General features: G+C 44.3%; 1 protein-coding gene across 2 annotated transcripts in view; it reads left to right on the forward strand.

Moving 5' to 3' along the window:
• Window positions 1-21,147, forward strand: part of STRS1 (DEA(D/H)-box RNA helicase family protein) — a 70,242-nt gene that overhangs the window by 28,659 nt on the left and 20,436 nt on the right. For both annotated transcript variants that reach the window (XM_086809794.1, XM_086809795.1), the window contains exons 3-9: window positions 2,179-2,300; window positions 2,515-2,622; window positions 11,672-11,752; window positions 12,175-12,253; window positions 12,478-12,563; window positions 13,076-13,132; window positions 13,550-13,617. In XM_086809794.1, the coding sequence (XP_086665920.1) occupies window positions 2,179-2,300; window positions 2,515-2,622; window positions 11,672-11,752; window positions 12,175-12,253; window positions 12,478-12,563; window positions 13,076-13,132; window positions 13,550-13,617 (601 nt within the window). The remainder of the gene's footprint in view (window positions 1-2,178; window positions 2,301-2,514; window positions 2,623-11,671; window positions 11,753-12,174; window positions 12,254-12,477; window positions 12,564-13,075; window positions 13,133-13,549; window positions 13,618-21,147) is intronic.

Here is a 21,147-nt window from a genome sequence, read left to right on the forward strand (position 1 = left end):
CTGATTGGATAGGGTAGAGCACTGAGATTCCAAGAGTGCACAAGTTTGGGTTTGGGGAAAGTGAATATTTGGATTCTCTTCATTGCACCTGGGTTAAAATTGGGGCATATTGTGATTCCCTACCCCACCAAACCCTTACCTCATCACGTAGGGTTGAATTCTCTCACTTGGTCCTTGATCACTTGATATTTTTCATGGATTCAAAACTCACTGATTTATTTCTTAGCATGAAGGCATCCATGGACACATAAGTGGCTAAAATGAAGGCTATATTTGCCCGTATCGACAGGATGGAGTTGGCACCTTGAGCACCTAGTATTCTGGATACGGAATCTACAAGGGCCCGTGCTTTGGAGCAAGAGTTGGATTCCAAGGACGAAGTGGCAAAACTTTATGGAGGAGGATTTTTCACTCCATGTACTAGATGAGCTTTGCTCCCAATCAGACATTCATCATTCTACACTTGCTCGTAGTCGGTAGGAGAGACGTTCGCGTCCCTGACAGTCTCCTTCGCGGAGTCCCGCTCTAGTGGATTCTCTGGACAGTTCCCGCTTGCCTTCACTAGCTCGACATCGGGGACTATGGGTTTGTTGAGTTCTTCCTCCATGCCTTGTGAGGAATGAGCTCAGTTATTGAAGCTTCTGAAGTCTCCCAAGTTCAACGAGATGATGGACGAAGAAGTCCTTATGAATTGGACCCAGGAGATGGTTGCCACACTGGAAGCAGCAGGTGGTTTAGATATTTTTCAGCTCCATTTGGACTGCCGCTAGGTGGACTTAAAGCAGTCTATTCCCGTAGATTACCAACGTGAATTGAAGACACGGTGGGAGTATTTCATGCAAAAACATGGCGAATCAATAACCGAGCTATCTCGCTCATTTCTGGAAGCTTTTGCTCATGATCCCAAGGACCGTCCGGCAGTAGGAGCATGTTGAGCGATTTGTGGACAGCTTTGCACGTAGACATTCGTGCACATCGGCCCCATGATCTCTCAAATGCAGTTTGTCTTGCTACAACCTTGAGACACGGGAGAGTTTGAAGTCTAGGACTCAACAACAAGGGCATCAGAAAGGCAAAGACAAGGATAGCAAGTCCACGGCCAAGGATGATGAGGACAAGGCAATTGGGGGACTTGTCTCGTCCTTGAAGAGCGTTGTGCCAAGATGGCTGTTGGACGTTGCTTTTATTGTTATTCCACCTAGCATATGGCTGTTGTTAGATCTGTATTCTGACGTCCTCGACTCTGCTGCCTGACCTGTTGCAGACCTGCCTGACCTGGCTGACCACACCTGGGTGCCTTCTCTTGGCTGTCTCTTGGCCGGTCTGGCTGCTCACGTTGCTGCCACACAAGCCATGGATCGGCCCAAGTGGTGACTTTTTATTGGTGATCACCCGAGGAGATAGGCACTCTAATAAGTAGAGAATATGTCCTAGCTAGTCTACCAAAATTACCATACAGTGGGGAAGAAGGGGGCACAGGATGTTGTAGAATGCATTTGAGTTTTGACTTGTGGGGCTAACTAGTAGATGCCGTTAAATGGTGGGGAAAACCTACACAGAAAAGGGTCTCAGCATGGTGTGGGAATGCGAAAATTTGACTGTGTGCAAAGCATCCGTGTGTCAGCAGTTTTCTTCCTCCAATGCCCCCATTCTGGCAAACTCCTTTCCTACTACTGGATAATAAGTGGGAACTTCATGGCTTGGTGGGTGGCTAGAAACAGTAGAAACCTCTGCCAGTATGGTCAATGTCTAATTTTTTTTAAATGTATATGCAGATCTATGCTTCATAGGTCAATAGAACAGTGTCACAGTAGGTGATGCTCAAATAATGCAATTATAGAAGGCAAGAGGGGCAGTAAATTATTGCTATTGGACTTTGAACTTGCAGGCTGGCTGGTCTCTCGGGTTACAAATTTCAAAAATGCGAGACATCTTATCTCACGGGCCCATTTTAGGGGCTTGGACAGATGTTGGAAGTGCATTTAATGGTTGGATCAAGTTGGGTCTGTTTGCCTAGATTGGCTCTGCTCATGAGCCCCTTTGGGCGGCAGGGGTGGAGATTGTAAATACATTTTAGTGTCTGTATGGCTCAAATGTTCGTGGTTAGATTACAGTTTCTGGTCAGTTTTCGGGGGATATTTTGCTGCTACTCAAAACTCTTGCCTTGGTTTTGTGCAGGAAAGACTTTGGCATTTGGGTTGCCTGCACTCGTCCATGTTTTAAAAAGGAGCAGGAAGGCATCAAAGCAGAATTATCCTGCGTGCCTAGTCCTTTCACCTACTAGGGAACTGGCCCAACAAGTATGCACTCATACCAAATTCATAGCCACTTAAAGCTTCTGCTCATTATAGAAAATAGCAAAGGGTTGTTGGCATGCATTTGCTCCCTTCAAGACCACTGGGAGGGTCTAGTCAAGCAGTACTATATCAAGAAGATTAAGCATGCCACTTTTTGTGGACCCTTCATTTGGAGCTACATAATAATATTTTGTGTAATTATTTATTTTCTCAACAGATAGCAGAAGTTCTTGTTGAGGCAGGGCGTCCTTGTGGAGTTAGAGCTGCATGTTTGTATGGAGGGACTTCTAAAAAGCCTCAAATTGCTGCCCTAAAGACAGGCGTGGTAAGTAGTACAGTAGGCTGTGGTGCTACCTTCTCAGCACAATTGATTTATTTCAAGGTCACTAATATTAATCTAGATAGCAAAGCTGCCTGTGTTTGCAAATTAATTGCAACAACAGAACAACCTCTCACCTCTCACCTCTTACCCCTTACCCCTCACCGCTCACCCTCCCTCCCCCTTTTTCCTTTTTCCCTCCTTCCCCTTCCTTGTCCTTCATCTTTCTTTGGCTGGCTTCTTTGTAATTGTATGTGGATGACATGCACGATGTTGCTGATGTGGTGAGAAGGTAACCAGTTTTTAGCCAATGGGTGTGTAGCCTAGTGGTGTGGGTTTGTGACTGGGAAGGGGGAGGTCACGAGTTCAATGCCCGCAGGCTCTCCGGAAGCATCTGGGCTGTTTGTGGCCATAATTGTACCGCCTTTGGGTGGGAGACCAAGCGGCCTTCGGGTGGGCACTCAAGTTACTACTACAGAAGGATTTACTCAAGGGGAAAAAAAGGTAACCTGTTTTCATTTAGATCATGATTATTAATAAAGTTCACAGGGTACAGGTTAATACAATCTCTGAAATTCAAACTTGGAGATCTGATTGGGCATGGGCTATTGACTAGGAAGCTAGTGAATCCCCACGCATTAGGTTTACTTTGTTGCTGCTCAAAGAGGATATCTCAATGTTGCATTTCAACAGGACTTGGAGGGTGAACTGGAAAACTAAGACATCAAGTAAGAGGCTTCAGGGGATATGGAGGCTAAAATCACCTTTGCACTGCAAAGTCTTGTTCGACTAAAAATGCACCTACGGGTGGTAACTACGGGAGGATCTTGGGCCCAAGGCCAGTCGGAAAAAAACAAGAAAAAGAAAACAGAAAAAAGAAATCTAGTTGTAGAAATGGAAAGATATATTAACTTTTACAAAAGACTTTTAAGGGTACTATCAATCATTAGCTCAGGTGGATAGGGTGTTTGCTAGCATGATGCCACAGATTCAAACCCCGTTGGCTTCCTCATGTGGTCTGTTGTAAATATATGTATATATATATGTGTGTGTGTGTGTGTCGGTATGTGTACATGTTTCAAAGTGCACTTGCGTGTCAAATTTTCCCTTTAAAAAAAGGACTCAAGGAGTCTATGAACCCAATAGTAGTACATGGAACCTGTAACCACTCCCTATGGGAGGCTTACAAATCGGAAGACAAAATACACATTTTTAGATAACTTAACTAATACCAACAATGGACATTATTAGCAACATTAAAACTGAAAATGACCAAGAACACACTTGACACCATCACTGGGGCCGGAAAGGCTCCCCTCCCCCCTCCCCCCCCCTTTGGAGTATTTATATGTACAAGTGTTCATGGGCCTCAAGGCTAGATTTCTCCATAACCTGGAGTGAATACAACTGAAAAAACAATAAAATTTTATCGATGAAGAATCAGTTGTCCGAGTAGATCAAATCACAGGTAATCTCCCACCTTCACTGGTGCACATCTGCCCTCACTGGTCTTCCGGGACCGTGCACAACAGGCACGCCCTACCTGGTGCTCCCAAGTCAGCGTTGCTCCCAGTTTTTCTCATACTGACCTTCACCGCCAGGTGTTAGTACAGGCACGCCCGTACTAACACCTGGCAAGGTGAAACACCACGGAGGGAGTAATACCTGGTGCTCCCAAGTCAGCGTTGCTCCCAGTTCTCCTCATATCCACATGACCTTCACTGGCTCCTCTAAACAAGAGGGCACGGTCAGGGTAATCATGGAAAAAAGTCACTATCCCGGTGGCCTTCCATGGTGAAGCCAACTGGGAGTGATCACACAACTTGTAAAAACAACATTTAACTTTAATTTTATTTGAATTTTAAAAGAATGTAGAAGCAAGTACTTGGCAACGATTTCAATTCAGATCTCAGGAGAGAAGATCATCCCCTTTTAATGTACTCCTAATTGGTGCAAGCAGCAGGTACAAACAGGTACAGTCAATAGCAAGTACAAAAAGGTACAGTTGGTACATCCGGTATTGCAGGTACAACAAGTATAGCAAGTACAACAAGTATAGTAGGTCTTGTTGGTACAGATACAGATGCAGGTACAACAGGTACAGATGTAGATACAACAAGTACAGTAAGTATTGCAAGTATAGATGCAAGTACACTAAGTACAGTAAGTACTGCAGGTATAGTAGGTTCAGTTGCAGGTACAGTAAGTACTGTAGGTACAATAGGTGCAGATGTAGGTACAACAAGCGGGTACAGTTTTGTAGCAGGTACAGTACAGCAGCAGCTGGGTGCAAGGACAGCAGGCGGGTACAGTTTCTGCAGCAAGTACAATCTTGCAGGTGGGCACAAATAGGCGGGTGCAGCTGGTATAGGTGTAGATGGGTACAACAACATATAAGCAGACGAGTACAGTTGGATACTTTCCTTCAATTACACTCCAATTAAACCTCCACGTGTGGGGGAAAAGAAAAGTTTCCCATGCAATACATGCTTTAAATATTATTAAATCTTACTCAAAGGTTAACTCTTGGGCACCCACACTAGAAAGTGTCCGATCAATATTTTAAATGTGTGTGAACACACAACCTTATAATTATTAAGGTTGACAATACTTAAAGGATTTTACATTTAAAAAGGCCAAAAAAGGGCAATACTTACCACCTGTTCACACGCCACAACAACTCGTCAATAGACAGCACACCCACGGTACACTGGGGACGTCCCCGTCCAGTGTATTGGCACGTCGTAGCTGGCAAACACACGAGAACACGTCATGCGAAAACAAATTTATGCATGCAAACATAAATGCATGTGCACATGGACGAAATCTCCCTTTCATGAAACTTGTACAAGGATTTCTTGTCGAGCACCAAATTGGCACGACAGAAATTTGAAGTCCTGGTTTTCCTATGGAGTGACAATCCCATAGGGAAAACACACATGATAAGATGAGATCCTGGTCATACACGTGTGTCAGCACAAAATTGGTTCCCGACCATGTGACACCAGATAACTGACTTTCACATGGGGCACTGGTCTGGCCACATGTGAACATGGTACAAATCTGGCCACTCTATGGAGTGACAATCCCATAGAAGTGACTCCAGAAATGGAGATGGACCAAATGGTGACATCCCCCCCTCCCCTCCCCCCTCCCTCCCCTCCCCCGGCTTCTAGACAGTTGACCTCAACTGAAAAGCCTCAAGATATGCCTGCAAAAGCTGCGGATAGTCAACAAAGTAATCCTCATCTACCCACTGTGCATCAATGGGTAAATAGTTCTTGAATTTCACAAGGTATCTCTTGGTAAGCTTCCCATGTGGTAACTTTCTCTCCTTGTGAAATACAATCTGCTCGGGCTAGAGAATCTCCTCAAGCTCATCAATCTCGGGCGGGTCTTCTCTGAGAGGCTCTTTTGGATTTGGCCCCACATACTTGCGCAAAAGACTCACGTGAAAAGCATTGTAAATCTTCCAATGACTGGGTAAAGCAAGCCTGTAGGACACTTCATTGATCTTGTCAATCACTTTGAAGGGTCCATAATATCGAGTAGAAAGCTTTGGATATGATCCCTCTCGTCCGGGCCTCTTCCGAAGCCTAGCTTTCTCAAATTTCAACAATACCCAATCACCTTCCTGGACTTGCATGCCCCTTCCATGCTTGTCAGCAGCCCTCTTATGCTTGTCTTGTGACCTTGCAATGGCTGTCCGCACCTGAGCAAAGGCTACATCCAAGTCACGTACATACTCATCGGCTACAAAAATCTCATCCTTTGTACGAAGGATGGGTGGCAAGACTACTCTGCCATAAATAATCTCAAGCGGGGCCTTTCCCGTGGAGGCATGTACAGTGTTGTTGTAGGCAAACTCTATAAGTGGAAGATACTTCTCCCAAGCACTTTTTGATTTGCTACATAACACTTCAACAAATCCAATACAGCAGAATTTGCAGCCTCACTTTGACTATCTGTTTGGGGGTGATAGGCAGATGAGAACTCAAGCTTAGTGTCCATGTTATCAAATAAAGCCCTCCAAAATGAAAGCACAACTTTCCAATAAGAGGAGTGACTTGCACCTCGTTGGCAACAAAAGCTGCCGTTGCTTCAATTTGGGGTCCCATGTCCCCAATCTCTATGCCCAAGGCAACTGCCATCTGTGTGGAAATGAAATTATTTGTTGCACAATCATCAAACATGAATAGAGGAGGTTGATCGTTGATTCGTCCCCAAGCTTTGCATACCTCTCTCTCTTTGTCATCATGCTTAGTGTGGTACCGTGCACATCGGGCAATCAAGAAATGCTCATGATCCAAATAACCCTGTATATGAATGCGCAACTTTTCAATAAGACGAGTGACTTGCACGTCGTTGGCAACAAAAGCTGCCATTACTTCAATTTGGGGTCCCATGTCCCCAATCTCTATGCCCAAGGCAACTGCCATCTGTGTGGAAATGAAATTATCTGTTGCACAATCATCAAACATGAATAGAGCAGGCTGATCCTTGATTTGTCCCCAAGCTTTGCATACCTCTCTCTCTTTGCTATCATGCTCAGTGGTACCCTGCACATCGGGTATGGCATGCACATTTGCCTTTGGTGGCTTGTCTTCATGCTTTTGCTTGCGGGTAGGGCATTGCCTAAACATGTGCTCTTTACTACCACAAGAAAAGCATTTCCCCTCTTTGGTATATTGCTCCCTTTGCTTGGGGGTCAAGCCAAACTTGTTCTTCTTTGGTGCAATGTCTTTGGTTGGGATACTTTCAGCTTAACCACCCTTTTGGGCTTCGCGAAAGCTCTTTTTAGGTGGCTGTCCACCTTTTTGCAGGTTTGGGATAGCCCTTGCCCTTAGAACTTCCCTGTTCCTGCTTAATTTTAAGCACCAATTGCTCCGTAGCAAGAGCAGATGCTATGAGCTGCTGAAGAGTGTGTTTTGGGTGTAATTCGTTTCCCGAACAATAAGCTGGTTGCAATCTGGAGCGAAACTTCCTCTTCCTTTCGTCTTCGGAGAGGTGCATAAAGGGAGTTACCTCAAGCAACACTTTCCAAAACTTATTAACATACTGCTGCACACTTTCATTGTCTTTTTGCTCAAGTCTATCCCACTTTTGGGTAAGAGTTTGCTCCGCATTAAGAGGCAAAAATTGTGCATAAAATCTGTCCTTGAACTCTTTCCAAGTGCAAATGGGATCTTTGGTGGTCTTTTCAGTGATCCGCCAATGGGCAGCTGTCCCCTTCAAGAACATGCTTGCATGACGAATTTTAGACTTCTTAGTGAAGTCCTCATCGCTAAAAGCAATGTCAAATTGTGCCACAAAAGCAAGCACCTTGGAGGCATCATACTCTCCATGAAAGGCATCAAATTTCACGGACTTGTCCCCTGCCTTGAACTCCTTGAGCTTTTTGGGATGTGATACATGTTCTTCTCTCTTTCTCTTCCCCTTATCCAACGGGGCAGCCCTCTCTACATGGGCTTCATGGGCAACCAAAGATGTTTCAAAGACACGGTGGCATGTGCATTATGAAGCTGTGGTCTAGATGCATGTGACCTTCCCAAATGATGCAATGTCTCACTACGAGACAACTCAATGGGCAAAGTCTTTCGGCTTGCATGCAAACCACTCTCTCCATGATATACATCCTTTGAATCCACAAGGCCATCATGTCGCCCACTAGCTCCAGCATGCATATAGTTGTTGCCTCTTGTCCCATGAGGAGTAGATGCATGGCGAGAAGTAACTGATACCTCTTCCTTGTGTATAAAAGACCTCAACTGTTGAGATTTGGGTCTCCCTGCTCCAAACGAGGTGGATTCTTGAATACTAACTCTCCATCCTCTCCTTCCTTGAGATCACCCTTTCGGATGAGATAGGAGAGTGCCAATTCCTTGGCTTCTTGCCCACTTCACGAGCCATGGACTCAAAGGTCATATCCACCATAGCATCAGCTTTCCTTGCTTCAATGACACTTTGTACATGGGGATCTTCATGCAAAAATTTCAGCTCTTGCTCCTTTGCCTGCAAAAGCTTCTTCATGTGCTCCAATTCATCCCTCAATGCATTGGGCTCATCCTCATGCAAAGGCTCTTTTCCAAGGGATGGTTGTCCCATGAATGCACTGGCATAACCTTTCTCAAGAGGCTTGTGCCTTCCAAGCAATGCATCAGAATCACGAGAAGTACTGGACTGGCCTCTGGAATTTGGCACTTCCAAAGGTTTGCCTTGGCTGTCAAGTGTCTGTATTTGCTTCCGATCTCAAAACACCGTGTCTCCTCTTGAGAAAGAGAGACGACCAGGCTCTGATACCAATGTAACCACTCTCTATGGGAGGCCTACAAATCGGAAAACAAAATACACATTTTTAGATCACTTAACGAATACCAACAATGGACATTATTAGCAACATTAAAACTGAAAATGACCAAGAACACTTGACACCATCACTGGGGCCGGAAAGGGCCGGCCCCTCCCTCAATACAGTTTGTATTTCTTGGAGTATTTATATGTACAAGTGTTCACGGGCCTCAAGGCCAGATTTTTCCATAACATGGAGTGAATACAACTGGAAAAACAATAAAATTTTGTCGATGAAGAATCAATTGTCGGAGTAGATCAAATCACAGGTAATCTCCCACCTTCACTTGGTGCACAGCTGTCCTCACTGGTCTTCCGGGACCGTGCACCAACAGGCACGCCCGTACTAACACTTGGCAAGGTGAAGCACCGCGGAGAGAGTAATACTTGGTTCTCCCAAGTCAGCGTTGCTCCCAGTTTTCCTCATACCCACATGACCTTCATTGGCTTCTCTAAATGAGAGGGTGCGGTCAGGGTAATCATGGAAAAAAGTCACTATCCCGGTGGCCTTCCATGGTGAAGGCAACTAGGAGTGATGTTTGTCTACACAACTTGTAAAAACAACATTTAACTTTAATTGTATCTGAATTTTAAAAGAATGTAGAAGCAAGTACTTTGCAAAGATTTCAATTCAGATCTCAGGAGAGAAGATCATCCCCTTTTAATGTACTCCTAATTGGTGCAAGCAGTAGGTACAAACAAGTACGGCAGGTACTGTAGATACAACAAGTACAACGGGTATAGCAAGTACAACAAGTACAGTAGGTATTGTTGGTACAAATGCAAGTACAGCAGGTAGAGTAGGTACATATGCAAGTACAACAAGTACAGTAGGTAAAGCAGGTACAGATGCAAGTACAATAGGTACAGTAGGTATTGCAGGTATAGCAGGTACAGATGCAGGTATAGTAGGTACGATAAGTATTGCAGGTATAGTAGGTACAGTTGCAGGTACAACAAGTACAGTAAGTACTGTAGGTACAGTAGGTGCAAATGCAAGTACAGCAGGCGGGTATTGTTCTGCAGCAGGTACAGTACAACAGCAGTCCGGTGCAAGGATAGCAGCGGGTATAGTTTCTACAGCAAGTACAGTACTTGCAAGTGGACACAAATAGGCGGGTGCAGCTGGTACGGGTGTAGATGGGTACAAACAGGTGGGTACAACATCATATAAGCAGACGAGTACAGTTGGAAATAACAAGTTGGGTACTTTCCTTCAATTACACTCCAATTAAACCTCCACGTGTGGGGGAAAAGAAAAGTTTCCCATGCAATACATGCTTTAAATATTATTAAATCTTACTCAAAGGTTAACTCTTGGGCACCCACACTAGAAAGTGTCTGGTCAATATTTTAAATGTGTGTGAACACACAACCTTATAATTATTAAGGTTGACAATACTTAAAGGATTTTACATTTAAAAAGGCCAAAAAAGGGCAATACTTGCCACGTGTTCACATGCCACAACAAGTCGTCAGTAGACAGCACACCCATAGTACACTGGGGGCATCCCCGTCTAGTGTATTGGCACGTCATAGCATGCAAACACATGAGAACACGTCATTTGAAAACAAATTTATGCATGCAAACATAAATGCATGTGCACATGAACGAAATCTCCCTTTCATGAAACTTGTATAAGGATTTCTTGTTGGGCACCAAATTGGCGCGACAGAAATGTGAAGTCCTGGTTTTCCTATGGAGTGACAGTTCCATAGGCAAAACACACATCTTGGCATGGGCCTTCCTATGGAGTGATAGTCCCGTAGACAAAGCCCAGCACAATATCAATCCTACCAAGTGACAGTCCCATGGATAAGATGAGATCCTGGTCATACACGGGTGGCAGCACAAAACTGGTTCCCGACCATGTGACACCAGATAACTGACTCTTTCACATGGGGCACTGGCCTGGCCACATGTGAACATGGTACAAATCTGGCCGCTCTATGGAGTGACAATCCCATAGAAGTGGCTCGAGAAATGGAGATGGACCAAATGGTGACAGAACCCATGAGAAATTGAAAGTTGGACTTGAAAAGAAATAGCTCCACATTCATCTTCAGATTTACCTGTGAGTCAATACGGAAGTGGTTGGAAAGCGTTGATTGCCAGGAAGACCTTTTCCTATCAGTTTAACTCGTCTCTTGCTTGGCTGTGTATATTAGTCTCTAGCTTACAAGAATTGCTTTCAAGGTAACAAATCTCCACAACTCAATACACAAATTGCTACCTCCTATCAACCCAAATGACAAATACAAATAGATGCAGATCAAATTAGTTTTGAGCATTTTAGGCAGGCAATGAGCTGCACTGAAGGGAGAGGTCGTTCATGCACAAAGGCCCCACATGAGCTTATGATTGCATTGGGACCTTGATGAGTGACTGGATGTGCAAACCATATAGCGAAGCTTACAACAGCTGGCATGCTTTTTATAACCATCTTGCATGTGTGCTTGTTGGACTAGCTATTAGAGCTGTGCAAGTCAGCTATAACCAAAATGGTCAGAAAACATGCATGCATTGTTGTTTTTTACATCCTCAGTCAGTACAATTTTAAAGGAAACGGCAGGGAACACAACACAGGGGTGAAGCTTTGGATTGGGCACCTTAAATGTTTATTTTGTTGCCTGGAAGAATTAGGTATTATAATCACTGAATCGGATACAACTTCTACAGGATGACATATTGAATTGAATTTGACAGGAAATAGTTGTGGCTACTCCAGGACGTCTCCAAGATCTTGTCGAAGAAGGCTATTGCTCTCTCCAAGAAGTTTCCTATGTGGTATGTCATCTAAACGTTTTTGAAGCATTCTTGATTCTTGCAAAGGAATGCTTGTTTAGTGCTTCTAAGCTTTTAGATCTATTGGTTCTCTCTAAATTAATGCTTTTTTTTTTCTACTTCAATGGTTGGCCTGCTTGCCAAAATTGCCCCAGGCTAGGTTCAAAATAGATCTGTTTTGTGGCTAGAATACAAAAAAAACTCCTGGTGGTTTTGGAGGGATCAGCAGGGGGGTTTGGATAGAGCCATGCACAGGGAGTTTGTGCATTCCATGTGATTAGCTTGAGGTGATATTAGTTACAATTTCAAGGAAATGAGGGTGCACCCATATTTGCTGTGTTGATGAAAATGCTGGATAAGCAGCTGTGTATGTTTACATTAACAGCCGAAGAACAGATTGCTAGACCTGACAACTGCTTTTTCAGGTATTGGATGAGGCAGATCGAATGCTTGACCTTGGGTTCGAGCATGCAGTTCGAACACTTATTGGTCAGACTTTGAAAAGTACGTTGAAAGCTCTACTAAATTATTGCGGAGTAATGTTGGAGTTTTTTGCAAAGAGAACAGTCCTGGCCCACTGTCAGTAGGGCTTCATTTTGGCCGCCCATTAGGGTTGTGCCCATCCAACTGCTATGCATTTCAATGATAGTAGTTAATAATAAAGAGTGTTTTCTTCACTGCAATTCTTGTTGTTGTTACTGACAGCATGTTTTTTTCTTTTGGCATAGGTCGTCAAATGATTATGTTTAGTGCAACATGGCCTTCAGAAGTCCATGAACTGTCCAAGGAGTTCATGCAAGAGAGTCCCGTCAAGGTAACCCATTTATTTCCTGTCTTACTTCTTTCTTTAGATGCATAAGGTTTATCGTTAAGAAAGCCGGAAGCTTTGCATTTGTTATGTGGAAGCGATGGCCAAGACGGGTAGTCTTGGCTTGTGCAAGGATTCCAGAGTGAGCCTGTTGAAGGCCAGCTCATATGAAGAAGATGCCTAGTTTGGGATAGGTTCAGGCAGATTTTCGCTATTAGAAAGGGTATAGATCTTATTGACTGTATTTATATAGGGGGCTCCCATGCTTATTATCTAAGCTAGTGGTAAGCGCGGAATTGTGATCCATTGATAGTATGGATTTTTTCTGTTTTCTTTTCTTCTGTTGGATCTAGCGCTTGCTTAGAAGCAAAATTCTTTGGCCTTGGGGAGGCTTTCACTTCCCTCTTGTATTTATCTGCATAAGTAGGCTGTCGATTCCCTCTTGTATTTGAAGAAGCTGGTCACAGTTTTTTCTGAGACATACTTTTATTGCTTTTCATATTGGAATCAAATTGCAGGTGATTGTGGGGTCACAAGATTTGGCAGCAAATCATGCGGTAACTCAAGTGGTAGAGGTCAGTTCCATCTTATTCATATCAATCTTTGAAGAGAGAAGCTGTGAACTTATACATACACACGCATCACATACTGCACTCACACATACACAGACACGCACGCACGCATGTACATAAATACACATGCAGACATGCATGCACGCACGCACACACAATTTGCACACACATACCAACATGGGCGCACACACACACACACCTATATACCTACATACATGATGTCAGTATGTATGTATGTATGTATGTATGTGTGTATATGCTCTGCCTGCTGATAGGAACTCAGTGAAGTCGTAACATTCAAATTTTGGGGCATGTCAATATTTCTCTTCCAAAAGTTCGGTGTTTCGCATAGATAGCTATAAGTTCCGACCTGACGTTGCAATGTCATGATATATATTGTACTTGCTTGCACCTATGCAGGTGATAGATACTACGTCACGAGATACACGCCTATTTGAACTACTAAAAGAATATCACAAGTCTGAAAGGTAAAATCATGTTGCTCTTGCAACTCCTGTAAGTTAACAACCCTCAAGCTATGGTGGTCCTTTTGAACCTACAGATAGATCCCTTGTATTACTTTGCCTCAAACTTCATGTGAGAAAAGTGTAGGCTGAGTTATATTAATGAGATAATCTGGCAGGGGGACAAGCTTTCCCTCTCTATATTCTGCAAACTTGTGTAGGTATTGCAAAATTGTGATATGCATCATCTACAGACAAGGAAAAATGTCTCCTACTAGGCAACCATTAAGGTAAGGATTTAGCAGAGTTCTGGCCATTGTGAGCCCTAACTGATAAAGGGATGTGTTAGTTAGGGTTAGCACAGGTAGCTATAGGGGATAGAAGATATCCATGGCATGTTTGAAGATAGAGAAAAGAGAGACCAGATATGCTCGAGAGAGGGAGACAGATTGCGCGACTCAATGATTTGATTAGATTCATTCGAAATCCTCACCTAGTACAATGCTTTTATAGGCAATGACACATAAGCCTTATCTTTTGACTAAGTCACACACATTAAGCAATGACACATGGCATGGGTTATGACATCATTGCTTACTAAATATCTAGCCTTAAAATGCTGTTCACCCACATCCACACTCATAAGAGTGTGTTCACACGCACAGATACATGGACACACAATCTGGGGTTTACACATGGCAGGTCAAGGGTAGGACTAGGGGGAGTCGGGCGGTTCAGGGGAGTCCGGACATGTGTGGATGGCTAGGGCTATAGTTAGCCGGCTAGGGTCTATATCCGGTGGTTGGGTGGAGAGTTTCTATATTCTCTTCTAGGAGTTCTCATGGTGGCCTCAGAATAATGTCAGGACAAGGGTAGGACTAGGGGGAGTCGGGTGGTTCAGGGGAGTCTGGACATGTGTGGATGGCCAGGGCTATAGTTAGCCGGACAGGGTCTATATCCGGCGGTTGGGTGGAGAGTTGCCCTATTCTCTTTAGAGCTTCAGCTAGCGTTCATCATCTTAGTACTCCATGTGAACAAGCTGTGGTGAATAAGGACTTGATGTAAAGAGTGCCTGGTTATATGGATATGTTGCACTAGAAAGCAGAGCCTTGAACACGTAACATAGTTGCATTCCGTACCCGTACTCATCCGATGAGTACCTTCAGTACTTTCCGTACCACTCCATACATATCGTACCTCGTACGGATAAGGTCTTCGTGCCAAATATGAGGTTCAATGTACAACACTTATTTAGCCCGTTTTTTTTAACTATTTTACTTAGTGATCATTGCTTAGTAGTTAATAGATTAGTTTTCATTTCAGTATCACCATTGTCTTTCATGCTATTTTGGTATGGATGCTAGATATTTCTTATTTTACATACATACATACTAAAAAACGTGAACGTACTTAAAGTACTTATCTTGATGCGTACTTTACGTACCCGTACCGTACATGTACCATACCACACCGTACCTAAAGTACTCAACCAGTATGACACGTAAGACGTAAATGCAGATGAGGAAGTAGATTCGAGAATGGCCATGGTAAGCAGCTCTTCTCTGATGAGAGGAGAATATAACTATGGTGGAACAAGCGAATAAGAGCAGGGAGCAGATGAGAATGCCTGTAGCAGAAGGTGAGAAGGGACAGAGAAGGAGGTGGATATGGCGATGTGGGCTTATAGACCTGACTATGCGTGAGAGAAGCAGAGAATAAGGAGGCAGAGGGAGAAAAATTGTGTTACGAAGAAAACAAAGGAGGTCGGAGGTCGGCTATGGCGATGGGGCTTCTTCTCTGAGCTGATTAACTTCGGCAATGGCGAAATGGCAATGAAGATTTCAAAAAATAAAAAATAAATAAAAAATAAAAAATCTGCCAGGATGACAAATAGCTGGAAAGTACAAGAGGCACCATTTGCTGGTTGCAAATAGTATCCTTGCAGGAGATGAGCGCTGCCCAGAGCTGTGGAATTGTCGAGGAGCTTTGATACCATTTTTGTTAGGTAGGGTTAGCACATGTAGCTCTGGGAGATGGAAGATATCCATGGCGTGTGTGAAGAGAAAGAAAGAAAGAAAGAAAGCTGTATTAACGTCTACTAGAGGCCGAACTCGACCTATGAGACAAATCAATGTACAACTGTCAATATCTTCTGGATGTCCAGAAAAAAAAGGACAAAATGAACATGAAATAAACTATGAAAGTACTGAGCTAGTGGGGGGGTGTGATGGATGGAGCACTACTGCTAGAGGCTCAGTATGCAACCTATATGCGCAGGGTATACAAGAATGCAATGCAGATCTGTTTAGCTCCAACCAGTACCATAATGGGGGTGTAATATGTGATACATAGTCGATGGCGAGGCAAAAATACCTCGGAGCATGATATCTGGGTGTGTGTAAGTGAGCTAGCCGCTCCTGGATATGGTGCTGATGTTGAGCCCGTATCTCTGTGATCTCCCTCTGATGTAGTCTCAATGATTTGATGAGAGGAGAGATGAGATACGCCCTAGAGAGAGACAAATTGCATGACTCAATGATTTGATGAGATTCATTCGAAATCTCACCAAGTACAATGCTTTTATAGGCATAAGCCTTATCTTTTGAGTCTTGACTAAGTCACAGACACTAAGCAATGACACATGGCATGGGCTATGACATCATTGCTTACTACATACACACATAATATCTAGCCTTAAGAAGCTGTTCACACACATACACTCACACTCATAAGAGAGTGTTCACATGCACATATACATGGACACAAACTGGGGTTTAAACTTTACACACAAGGTGGACACGCACACATGTAGCTCCGAAGAATCCCAACAAGGGACATGGGTTTGAGTGCAGGGAGAATCTGGTATGCACACAGGTAGATTAGATGCATACTTATGTGTAAAATCCCATTATTTTTTATTCTTTCTTTTCCTGGCTTGCGAACCCCCACAATATTCTCCCTCATCATTTCTCCCCACCACCCATGCTGCACATGCCTTCCCTCTCTCACTTGTCTTATTCTCCCACTGGCCAGCCATGTCTTGACTTCTTCTACCTCTCCCTCACTCACACATACTCCAGCTCCCCTCCTGCTCCTATAAAACCACTCCCGCCTCTCAATAGTGACCCCCCCCCCCCCCCCCCTCCCCCCTTCTCTTTACAGCTTCCTTCACCCCTTATTAGTAGTGCCACATGTGAACATGGGCTAACCAGGGGAACTTTTCTCCCTTTGGGTTCCCCTTGGATATTAGGTGTGAAAGGACACCACATTTATTGTATTTTTATATTGTGGAGTCAATCCCCATGCTCCACACATTCTATACTATCATCTTTGTGTGAGCATCAATCACCATCTCTCTTGAGTGTTCTTGTTGCTGTTCATTCTCTGTGTGTCCTTGTCTGTGTGCAACCCTAACCCTAAGAGTGGTATCAGAGCCAAGGTTGCAGCGTTCTGCACGATTTTGTTCGTGGAGTTCTCGCTGATTCTGTCCGTCGCTCGCAGCGTTTCCATCCACCTCTATTTGTGCCTGTCTGTCACGCTCCTTTTTGTTCGGCAGCTGCCGATTTTTGTTCGTGGAGTTCTGGTTGATTCTGTCCGTCGCAGCGTTTCCATCCACCTCTATTTGTGCCTGTCTGTCATGCTCCTTTCTGTTCGGCAGCTGCCGATTTTTGTCGCGTACAAGCTCCACCCGACTCGGCCACCTTCCGCCCGTTTGCACCTCCACCTTGGTCGGCACTAGTGCCGAGGGATCCACCATTGCCCAGCCCCTCGACTTCACTCGCACCACAGGAGGCGGCCTTGGGCGATGCTCAGCGGCACTTAAGGCTTATGTGGCAATCACTGGAATTGTGAGATTTTGGGTCACTCCTTCCGGCGACAACTCTCCCGGTTCCGTTGTCCAACTCATTGCCATCGCCGACTCCCGCCCGTCACCTTTGTTGCCTGCTGTAGGTCGCCGTCTGCATGCTGCATCCGCCGCCTACTCGCCTGCAGACCCCCGTTTGCGACGACATCAAGTCGCCTCTCTTCGTCCAGTTCCGTAGCCAGTCGCCAGTTGCTACTGTCCTCGCCTTCGACTCCACAGATGCTGGCGTCTTGTCAGTCGCTCCCGTCTACAGCTCGCCGAACCTGCCGCGTGCGGTCGTGTCTGCAAGTCTGCCACATGCGCCGCCGCCGACCTGTGCAGGTCTTACTTCAGCCTGTCGCCCATCAACTGGTCAGAGGCCGTCGCCAGAGAGTCAACACCTCCGCTTGTGGTATCACATTTGTTGTTGCCACTCGTCGTTTGCCAACTGCCCACCTGAAACTCTGCAAATTCAGGTTCCAGCCATACAGGTAATCGATTTTCGCGTCAGTTCATGGGACTTTTGTGAATTTATTGCTTCCTTGCGAAAATGAAGTGCACGGCAACATCTGGGTGCAGGATTCAGGAAAATTTGGGGATTTTTCAGAATTTGTGCTTAATTGCACAATTGTGGTTACAAGACAAAGAAATTTGGGGCTTTCTTAAAACGAATGCTTATTGTAAATGCACAATTAACGCTCATTGGTACACAGCTTTTTTGGGGTTTTTGCAAATTATGTGCAATTGACACATAAATCAGTAAAGAGATTTCAACAAATGCCTGGAAATATGATCGATATATTTGGGGTTTTGTCCCAAGAGGACAAATTGGATGGCAGTAATTACTCCCTCTGGAGTTTCATGGTTTGAAATCTTCTTGTGGCCAAAGGATTATGGGGTAATGCTATAAATGATGGAAAAAATACTGGATAAATTCTAATAAATGTCTGAAGGCTTTTGCAATGGTCTATATGCAATGGATGAATGCTGTGCATTTTGCCGAGTACTTTCTAATGCAAACCCTAAGGCTTCTACTGACTCTACATGCATGAATGCATCTCTTCAAGTGGGTTAAGGGACTTGGACGAACTGACTGACTGTCTAAGGCTGCGGAATGATCTACGTAGCTCGTGCCTGACTTATCCTGGACTGAGGATTACAATGGGGTCACGGCGTACGACAATTATCATCCTAAAGGGTACTAATAATGTACAGTGTTGCACTGATGATGATGATGAGTCATCTTGTCACCATGTACTACAGTGCAAAGTGCATGGGACATTCCCTCCTGCTTAGCTTGGCGGCAGGTTCATGGCTTCCAAGTAGTGCGCCAACAATTGGGGGTACTCTTGAAAGAAACCTCGTCTAGCCAAACGACTTCGTGGGTACCTCAATCTCGGAACTTCGTATAGAACTGACGTATTCGTCGACTGGAACCATGCTTCCAAAGATGAAGAAGGATCTGCTTAGGCTCGATGACTTATGCTTCATCTACCACGTCTTGCTGCTGTTCATCTGAAACATCAAAAATTTTTGGTCCAACATATGGTTTTAGCCAAGAGACATGGAAAACATCATGCATTGTTTAACTATTAGGCAACTTTAATTTCATGGAGACATCACTAACTATTGGGAAAGGTCCAAAACTACGGACTGAAAGCTTGGAACAGCGTTTGCCCACTTGTTTCAATCTTTGTTTCATGATGCACAGATAGACCCAATCCCCTTCCTTGAAGTGGACATCTCTTCTAGACTTATTTGCTTGTTTGCTATAAGCTTCCTATGCTTTGGTCAAGCGGTCCTTGATTGACTCAATGATTTCGGAAAATGCTTCCGTCGTTTTATTAGCCTCAAGAGATGGAGACACCAATCTCGTTTAAAGAGAAGAGAAACGGTGACCAAAGGCTGCTTCATACGGAGTCCGCCGTCTTACACTGGATGAATGAGTATCGTTCAAGATGGCTTGGACCAATGGAAGATAATATTCTCATTTGGACTGCGGGTCATGACAATACGACTTGAGAACATCAAAGGCCAACTGGTTATAGATTTCTGTTTGGCCGTCTGTCTGTGGATGGAATGCACTAGAAAACTGTAGCTTGGTTCCAAAGTTTTCAAATAATGCCCTCCAAAAATGTGAGGTGAACTTGGAATCCCTGTCTGATGTAATGGTGCTAGGCAAACCACAAATGGGGTACCAATGTTTGAGAAAAAGACGGGCTACGTCCTGAGCTGTGGCCGTATACTTGCATGGTATGAGTATGCAGAACTTACTGAAGCGATCCACAATGGTGAAACATGAGTGTTACGGGATCCGGTGGATGCTAGTAGAGGTCCTACAAAGTCCATAGATATGTCGATGAAAGGTCCGTCGGGGATAGGCAAAGGTTGAAGTAACCCAGCCTTCTTTGTATGTGGAACCTTCACCTTTTGACAAATCTTACAGGCTTGAACATGTGAATATACATCAGGTCTCATTTTTGGCCAATAAAAGGACTGTTCTAATTTCTGAAGGGTACTGTTGATATCTCTATGTCCTCCAACTAAGGAGTCATAGTGGGCAGCATCATGGAGAAGAGCTGATTGCTTTTTCTGAATGACACAGAGACGGTTCTTGAAGAACAACCAACTGTTCTGCACTGAATAATGGCCAGGCTCAGAAGTGAGGGCCAAATTGTATTGAGTGTCAAACTCAGGGGAGTCGACATATTGGTCTTTCATGCTATCTAAGTCCTTCCCCATGATTTTGAGAATGGTAGACTCTTGCACTGCTTGGATGCTGGCCTTTCGACGAAGAGCATTTGCAACAACTGGGTTATGCTTACCAGGGATGTACTCGATCATTCCTTTAAATTGTTGGAAGAGCTGACTCCATTTGGCTTGCTGATCACTCCATTGGGCACTTGGCATGGTTTGAAGCCACTTAAGTGCTTGGTGGTATGTTTTGACTGTGAAGACTTTCCATAAAGAAAAGGCTTCCAATGTTTGAGCGCTGTGATCACACCCAACAACTCTTTGTCATAAACCGAATAATTCTTTTCGGCGACATCCAACTTTCGACTATAGTATGCCACGACTCTATTAACTTCAAAACATGCGCTTCTGAGGTAGCTTGACATGGGTGCTGTAGGCTTGATAAAGACCCATGAAAGAACGGATCTCTTGGGCGGTCTGAGGAATGTCCCAATCCAAGATCCCTTGAACCTTTGAGGAGTCCAATCGAATCCCATCGAAACCGATGATATAGCCCAAGTATTGAACCTCTTTAATGCCGAAGATAGACTTTTTGGCGTTTATGTAGAGCCCATTCTCTCGCAAAAGTTGCAAGACTTTCTTCACATCTTTCTCATGCTGCTCCACATGTTGGGAATACATGTCATCAAGAAAGATGAAGACACACTTACCAATGAGGATTGCGAAAATCCTGGACATCATTTTATTGAAGGTTGCGGGTGCATTTGTAAGCCCAAAAGGCATGACTACACGCTTTGTCCGGAAAGCTGTTTTTGGAATGTCAGCTCTGAAAATGCGGACCTGATGGTAACCACTCTTGAGGTTGATCTTAGTGAAAAATTTTGCACCGTCTAAACGCTCCAAAATGTGCTCAATCCTTGGCATAGGAAACTTATTCTTAATGGTGAGTTTATTCAATGCCATGTAGTCTACACAAAGTCGTGCAAACTTGTCCTCCTTTTGGACAAATAGGATGG

Source organism: Cibotium barometz, chromosome 15, assembly GCF_041138505.1.
Source record: "Cibotium barometz isolate CiBa-2024 chromosome 15, ASM4113850v1, whole genome shotgun sequence".
Taxonomy (NCBI): domain Eukaryota; kingdom Viridiplantae; phylum Streptophyta; class Polypodiopsida; order Cyatheales; family Cibotiaceae; genus Cibotium; species Cibotium barometz.